This window comes from Ceratina calcarata, unplaced genomic scaffold, assembly GCF_001652005.2.
Source record: "Ceratina calcarata isolate Rehan_Ccalc_2016 unplaced genomic scaffold, ASM165200v1 scaffold537.2, whole genome shotgun sequence".
NCBI lineage: Eukaryota > Metazoa > Arthropoda > Insecta > Hymenoptera > Apidae > Ceratina > Ceratina calcarata.
In genome coordinates this window covers 97,928-106,114 of record NW_017176532.1, presented here as the reverse complement: position 1 = coordinate 106,114, position 8,187 = coordinate 97,928, and the positions used below count along the sequence as shown (strand labels likewise).

The following is an 8,187-nucleotide window of genomic DNA, read 5'->3' as shown; positions in this document are numbered from 1 at the left end:
GTTTATTATTTTTATAATTTACACCGTTCCTGTATTTTCACATTCCCTTTACATTCAATTTCAATGTAAAATTACATCAGTAACTATTTATCCAGACGTAGGTTAAAGTTGTTTTTATTTTGACGTGTCAAACAGCACAATTCTATAAACGCCTGATCGAGCATTGAAAAGTTGTCCCCTAGGGGAAACTAACACATGCACATAGCTGGCTCAGTTTCGTTTCGTTGTTACTAGTTGTATCACGAGGTCCATGATTCTAAGCTTACTAAAATTCGCGCGTGTTCAGTACATAAATACAAAATATTACTGAATACCGAGAGATCTAAAGACGTATAAAATATGTATAAAATGATAATATAAGCGGTAAGTGTGAAATCAAATTTAAGACTGTACAATTTTAAAGAATTGTTGGTATCCCCAGGTGAGGATGAACTGCGAGCCCGCCGAGTGTAATCACGTGTTCGAAAGTTAAAACGATACTGAAAATGATCATCAGGAAAGCAATCTGGCCTCGCACATTGAGCGATTTCTTTTCTATGAGTTTTATATTAACAATCGTACCAATAATATATTGGTTTGAGCTGTGGGTAGTTTTACCGGCAACATACAAGCATGACTCATTGTCCTACACTTTAAACTTCCTATTTGGAAATTTTATTATGATAAACATCGTCGGGAATTTTACATACACAATATTCTGTGACACGAGCACCAGAAGAGACATTATGCCGATAAGTGCTGCAAACACAAAAGATGGGTGGAGGCTGTGCACTACCTGTGAAACGTTAGCACCCCCGCGCTCGTGGCATTGCCCCACTTGTAATGTATGCATTTTAAAAAGGGACCATCACTGCATCTTCACAGGATGTTGCATCGGTCATTTTAATCATAGATACTTCATTATGCTTCTTTTGTACTTGTTCGTAGCTACAACGTATAGCTTTTATTATAACAATTTCTTTATATGGAGCAGGGTACGCTTCGAATTTCCTATGTCAATTATCAAAATTGTTCTGCCTTTAGCGATATTCGTTTTCGGCTTCGACGGTTCTATCAATCAATTTTATTTACTTCTATACATTGTATCAGTAGTGGGAATGTTGTATACAGGTGTTCTATGCATTTATCATGTCTCTTTAGTGCTTAACGGTAATGTAGCCAATGAGAGTAATAAAAGGATTCGTACGTATGATCTAGGATGGAAACAGAATATAAAGGAAGTGTTCGGTGAAAGATGGTACCTTACGTGGTTACTTCCTTATATAAAATCTCAATTGCCACATAATGGTATTATTTGGACTACGTCAAATTCTTGGCAATGCACGAATCCCAAGAGGAAATAAAGTCTGTACATATTTTTTTATGTTAAACTCATTATTCTTTAGTACACATATTACAAAGCATGTCTTATTAAGTTGACGCAATACATTTAAAAATATGTCTTAAAATGAATTTGAAATCAGACTGTCGTTTACGGATGTTCCCTGACTGGTCACTAACTGATATTTAGTTTCTATTTTTATTGAACAAGATCTAGACATGGAATCATTACGATAGATATGTTCGATGTAATGAAAGTTTCATTATTAAAGTATAGTGACTCCCATTAATATTCGGACGCACTTCAAAATAGAATAATTGTTTTAACACTAGACCTTATAGTTTTAACAATGCGACAATACAAATTTCCCTTTTTTATATTTCTTGCAGAACAATTTCAAAACAGTCATTTCACCGGTGCATCGTAGGTTTAATGTTAATATTCGATCAAACTTCGTTTTAAAAAGTTAACAAATCATTTAATGACATCCGGTTTACGACAGATAAATTGAAGAATTTTTACGTAGCATCTAACTTTTAATAAGCTTTCACCGACTTTTATGAAACTTTATACATGCATATAATTTAGTTATATCTACGAACGGGCTACTTCAAATTTTTCTTCGACACTCTAATAAAAAAGTATAAATATAAAAATCATGTCATTTTCTTTTTTTTTTCGAGACTACCCAACAGAAATTTGTTCAATTTCTGTTACACATACATATAGTAAACTAAGCCTTCTAACATCTTAGAGAAAAGTTGGTTGGCTCAATATGAAAAAAGTTATTCCGTTTTGAAATGTGTTCGAGTCACTGTACATGCATAAGATTGAATTCAGGTTCGACGATTGTCATGTTTATATTAAAAAAAAATTTGTCACTGCAGTATTAATAAATATTAAACGTAACGTAATTGTACATCGATAAGACTAGTTTGAGAACTACTTCTATGTTATACATTATCATTCATTCTACATATTTTCGAGTTTTATGCAATGATGTTAAGACTTCTATCGGATTTTAGATATTTTTTATCCTTAAGCAAATACTATATTGTTAAAAAGTCATGTCACAACCAAAGAAATAATCTCATAAAACAATTATGTCATTGTGTCTTTTCTTCGATCTAATAATCGTAAATATACAACGTTTATAACAAACAAAAATAAATACTATTAGCACGCGATGTAAAATAATTTTAGACTATATAAACTAATAATTGGAATTGTATATCTATCAACATTACATTTTTATAAAAAACAATATGGAACTGAAGTATATACAGTACGTCTGTAAACGTAACTATGCCACCTTTCTTATCAAATTTTTTTATATATATATAATACTAATTAACAGAAATAAAGATCACATTTCGGAATTAAGCTAGCATAAGTTCGTTTCCTGTAAGTTCTTTTTACCGCGAATTTCACGCAGACCAATATAAGTATGATAGCTGACGCGACGTATAATACAACACAAATACTTATGTCAAAGATTGTAAAATCCCAACCGATTTTCTTATTATTTGTATACCTAGTCAATACAAGTCTTTCCTGTCTTATATTCAGTTTGTTACCATTATCCTGCCGTTTGGTTATCGAATCGTGATAATTTATTCCCCTCGAGCTATACTTCGTTTTAAGATAGAGTAAAACATTTTCTTCGTTCCAAGTACCATCCTCGAATCTACAACTTGGACAATGTTCAGTCGCCGGGTATTGAATCTTTTTATGTTGCGGATCCTCTGTATCGTCACCCGACAATCTTGCGTTTACTTCATTGTGAGCCGTCCACAGCCACAAAATACTATCATTAGCGTTAGATACATTGAACATCTTATTCTTCACAGCCATCTGAACGAAATGCTGGGCGCAATCGGCGCATCCGAAGAAGTAACGTATGTAATTGTACATTGCGTCCAATACTTTTCTCGGTTCGTATTCAGCGTCTTTGCTCGAGACAGCGTAATTGACTACTAACGTGTGAAACATGGTCCACAGGCCACACGGATATCCGCGATATTCTTCTTTACTTCCTTTACATCCTATCCATTTCGAAGGTCCGGAATATACCGGCGACATTTCCTCTTCCATCGACTTGACTATTTGACTGAATTCCTCTCCAGTAATACTATCTCTTTTCTTGACAATATCTCTGATCGTTTCTAGAAAAATGTTTCCGTACCTCAGAGGGAAATGTTCGGCTAACACGTTTAAATATTTCTTCAACGCGTTCATCTTGTCGTTGCCGATTGTCTTATGTATCGGGATTTCGTGAGAGATCGAATATCTGAGCGCGTTTTCCAGATCGAGTTGATACAAATGATCAGAAGTTACTTCAGTATTCTCTGGCTTTTCTGTCGCCGGCAATAACTTCGAATTATTAGCGATTGATTTATGAATATCGTTTTCTGTAGAATGAACTTTATCAGTACTTTCCTCGTGAAGTGTCTCGCCTTTCGATAACACGAACTCCTTGATGGTATCATAAACTCCCTCTCTCGTAGGTACTTTTATTTTAAGAAATCTCTGCGTTTCGTTCCGGCCGAAAGCTATCAAGCTTGGAAAATTGGTAACTTTATTCGTCTCACATAGCAATTCATTCTCAGGCAACACTCTCCTTATTTGTATCACCTTAATCTTGTGCATGTCTAATATAACTTCTGCTCCCAAACGTGAATCGGTTCTCTCGAATAGCAGGAAGAAATACTTAATGGTACTCGGTACTGATTTCCAAATATTTGTTGTTTCATAACTTCTACAATATCAGACATTGTCAAACTCATTTGTTATTTACGAGAGTGGATACAAAAGCGAATTAATTCTATACCTGTATGGTGCTATATTAGGCCAGGAAATACCCCTTCCCTCTTGCTGTTCCCTTTCTAACAAGTCTATTAAACTGTGTCTAAGTTTGTCGACAGTGTCATACTTCTCCATAACTAATCCTAATGATGGCAAATGGGCATTCACGGAAAAGTACTTGAGCATCGGGTAATGCATAATTTCGTATTCGCGGCAAATTGGATTATTATCATCGTCCGCACAATCTATTGCAGCAACCACCACAATGTCTTTCCATACTAAAAAGAAAACATGATTCATACCAATTATGTATAAAACATAATAATAATGTATTGAAAATATTTGAACTTGTGACATGTAGTTGATAATATAAGGATAGAGTAAGAACGAAGACACAATGAGAAGTAAACAAGATAAGTCTTGACATAATTTTGAAATGATTAGCAAAACTCGGGCTTACTTACCGTGAACGTCACTGGCGAATTCTTTCCACATTGGCGCGAATCGGAGACAGAATCCACACCAGCTATTATAAAATTCGACTAACCAACCCTTCTTGTCTCCGTATACGGAGGACTTAAAATTAGTAACATTTAAAATGACGACGTTATCACTGGCATTGTACAATCCTTGCGTAGGAATCTGGCTTTGATACGGTTCCTTTAACGTGGCGGCGTCACAATTTAGTGCTATTGTACCGATTAACCATAATTTCAATATCAAACTGACATTGAGCCGATCCATTGTTTTCGTCTTCTCGGCCATCTACACCGTCTACACCTATCTACACTCTACAGCCACTACAGCGGTACAGCCGTCTATATTAGATTACACCAGCTTCTATCCACTTGTGCCAACAACGAAGTCAAGAAGAAATGCACCGACTCCACGTTTTTATGTCAGCACTCTCGATTAGTCTCGATTCGATATGCATATAAACGCAATTTCACGCTTCAACAGGTTTTCATGAGAACACGACGTTCATGTAGCGCGTTTATTCAAATACAAATTGATACACATGCAGAGAGACAGAAACTGATGATACTGATAGGCTTTGCAAATTATTAAACTAAGGAAACACTTTCGTATGGTTTCTATTAATCAAAAAGCGTTCTTTTCTATTACGAAACTTACAATCGCAGTACTTAAACACACTTAAAAAACCAGTGGATTTAATTTGCGAAGAACGAACAAATGACTGATTACAAAAATTCAAAAAGAATGTATAATAGTACTTTACATCGCACGATATACATCGAATGTTAGGTAAATATGCATTTATTTAGAAAAAAACCACTTGTTTATTAGTTGTCTCAATAGGAATTGCCGCTGCTTAGTTCCTGTACAAAATGAAAACGGTAGGATATCACCCTTAGGGGTAAGCAGGAGGTTTTGGGATGGTGGAGGGAATAGGGACGAAGGTATGTACGTTTATTTTATTTGATAACACCTAATTTACGGATATATCATCATTGAACCAAACCAACTGATAAAGAATATGATCGGTATAAACCTTGAAGCACCTTACGCTCTTCCCTACTTAGAAAAGACTTTCTCTTCTTGAATTCATTTTCTGACAACACGTTCGACCAGGTTTCACCCCCAACCACTGGCTTCTTGTCCAGGTCGCGGGGGCCTGACGAGCAACGATTTTCTTACTGTCTTCAGGCTTGCGTTTTAAACGAAGTGTGCTTGCAGTTCTTCTAGGCTTGAGACTTCTCAGCCGGTAAGGAATGCGATTTGGATCATATTCTTTGTCACAAGCGCGAATAAACCTTCGGATCTTCGAAATTCAGAGCAAGACAAACATCTTCAGATAATCTTGTCTTCGACTTTTCAAAACTTTTCATTTTTTCAGAGCGAAACTTCAAACTTCCCTCTATCATCCAATACCTCTTGATTCAAAACCTTATAAACAAACAAACAAGTTAGAGAACTTACTTCTATTTGTAAGTTTATTAATTTTTTTTTGTTTCGTTCGTTTTCTGTGTACGGTACTATGTGATTCGTTTTCTTTCCTTTCTTTTATGCAAAAACAACAATTAGCAACATGTACCACATTTTGTCCTGATTCGTCTTATGTTTTTTACTTTTTTTACCAGTGATATTCAAATTCCATACGGCTGGAATACAACTCTTAAGGAAAAACTAGTAAAGTGTCAAAGGAAAAAAAAAGAAAACTTAATTATATTCCAACCTTCACATCGCGATTATTACAATAGGTAAACCTTATTTTCATAACACGAGGTTTTTCTCTTTTTTTAGGAAGCAATAGTGACAATACGAAAATAAGGTTTTTTTCGCGTCCATTCAAACCTTACTGTTTCATGCAAAGAATATACTACACTCTATTGCACTTTAAAATATCTCATTAATTGATATTGTACAATATGATTTAAATGCCGTATATTAATTGCATATATTTGCAGTATTATGTAAGGTAAGAATAGTGATAAGAATGTAGCGTTCACATTCTTTCTTTTGACCCGGTACAGTATTGTTAGAAGAAATTTGAGGTCAAAGGGTCAAGTCACACAAATGGTCTCCCAAACACCTGGCCTCTCGCATCACACTCGTGTCACTTAATATCGACCTGAAATTCATTAAGCAACAAAAACTATGATTGTTTGACCCATGGTTACGGGTTACACTTAGTTACTACCGTACGATTTATTGGATGCATTCCTTGATGCTCCTGTCTTCCATTCTTGCTAATTTATCTACTTTTTTGTGTCTGAACATCTTTTCATTGAGATTAAATATAAGCGGTCTACGAAAATATGAATCTAAATGAAAAACTGCTGAAATAACTTCCGTATGCACCGGAATTAATGTTACTTTAAATCTGAAGTGCATGCACTTCGCGATTTTCGCGTTACAGCATTTAAAATTTTCAATGTAACTCCCTCTCCTCTTTTTCTTGCGTATCTTCATTCATTTTAAAAATGTACAAATTGTTACTGCATGATTTTACGATATTTCACTGAATTATGTCGTTTACCGGCCATGACATCGCGAATATTTAAATCCCACATTTCCAACAGAATATTTAAACTCACGTTTTTACATTATTGCCTTTTGAAGTCCTGTATAAATGAAGAATGTTTCGTGTGCTACTTGCACGTTAATATATGTGATTAACGTGTGTTCAATGGTTTTAATTTTCTCTAGGAGTACATAGTACTTTAATACTTTCGAAAATCTTAAGTATGAGTTTCTCGGCGAATTATACAATATCAAATCAATGAGCATTCATTATTTGTTGATATTATGTTACTATTTGTTAATATTATTTTATACGAGACACATATCTGTGTAGACAGCTTATATTAGATGGTGAAGGAATAGAAAGAATAGACTTACGTGGTGAGTAAGAGCGTGAACGAGATCTGTCATAACGTGAACGACGGCGACTGTAATACGGGCTAGGTGAACGTCGATAACTTCCTCTGTAACTGCTGCTTTGTAAGGAATGACCACAATTTACCCTTCACAATTCTTATGAATCATGATAAAAAGCATTAAATTGTCCCAAAAGTTTTTCTCGCGATCTCCACCTCATTATTAGGCAACTTGATTTGATTTGAATTGATGTAAACGTACAACCTGGCCGGTTTGTTGTTGATATCATGGTCATCGGTCGTCTTCTAGCTTTCCAAGAGCACATTCCGTTCGAAATAAAGTAAATCTAAGACCTTCCTGTGAATCTTGAAAAATGGAAGGTCAAAAACAAATTTACGACATGCGATGTTGCGATGTTTAAAAAAAAAAAAAAGGAACAGTGCTAAGGATATTGCACATTTTGATTTATATCGTTTATGGGGATCGCATTGTCACTGTTCAAACTGTACACAATTGGTTTAGAAGATTCAAGGCCGGAGATTTTAATCTCGAAGACAAATATTGCAGGCGTTGACTATTCAACACAGATATGGGTCTTATCAAGATTTTAGTTAAGGATGTATTGGCTATACAATCAATCCCAATAGTTTATGTACTTTAGAAACGCATTTTTTAAAAAGAAATCAGACGTCGAAAGAACATTGCTAATAATAAACAAC

The 8,187-nt window shown here is 34.9% G+C and overlaps 3 protein-coding genes across 4 annotated transcripts in view; 1 reads left to right on the top strand and 2 right to left on the bottom strand.

Annotated features, from left to right (window-relative positions):
* The first annotated feature begins 6 nt into the window (after positions 1-6).
* On the top strand, positions 7-1,366 carry LOC108628691 (putative palmitoyltransferase ZDHHC24). Its single transcript, XM_018030785.2, has 2 exons — positions 7-363; positions 422-1,366. The coding sequence occupies exon 2, from the start codon at positions 486-488 to the stop codon at positions 1,341-1,343; it is 858 nt and encodes a 285-aa protein (XP_017886274.1). The 5' UTR covers positions 7-363; positions 422-485; the 3' UTR covers positions 1,344-1,366.
* On the bottom strand, positions 1,354-5,003 carry LOC108628690 (sulfhydryl oxidase 1). The gene is made up of 3 exons (XM_018030784.2): positions 4,591-5,003; positions 4,152-4,404; positions 1,354-4,079 (listed from the first exon to the last, which is right to left on the bottom strand). The coding sequence occupies exons 1-3, from the start codon at positions 4,889-4,891 to the stop codon at positions 2,672-2,674; spliced, it is 1,962 nt and encodes a 653-aa protein (XP_017886273.1). The 5' UTR covers positions 4,892-5,003; the 3' UTR covers positions 1,354-2,671.
* Positions 5,004-5,204: 201 nt separating this feature from the next.
* Positions 5,205-8,187, bottom strand: part of tra2 (transformer 2) — a 9,900-nt gene continuing 6,917 nt past the window's right edge. For both annotated transcript variants that reach the window (XM_026816650.1, XM_026816652.1), the window contains exon 5: positions 5,205-7,454. In XM_026816650.1, the coding sequence (XP_026672451.1) occupies positions 7,416-7,454 (39 nt within the window). In that variant the 3' untranslated portion in view covers positions 5,205-7,415. The remainder of the gene's footprint in view (positions 7,455-8,187) is intronic.

Coding starts and splice junctions, on each gene's coding strand:
- LOC108628691 (XM_018030785.2), top strand. CDS start 486: ATGATCATCAGGAAAGCAATCTGGCCTCGCACATTGAGCGATTTCTTT.
- LOC108628690 (XM_018030784.2), bottom strand. CDS start 4,891: ATGGCCGAGAAGACGAAAACAATGGATCGGCTCAATGTCAGTTTGATA. Junction 4,405..4,590: donor ATTCGCCAGTGACGTTCACG/GTAAGTAAGCCC, acceptor TTTTCTTTTTAG/TATGGAAAGACATTGTGGTG. Junction 4,080..4,151: donor CCTAATATAGCACCATACAG/GTATAGAATTAA, acceptor CTGATATTGTAG/AAGTTATGAAACAACAAATA.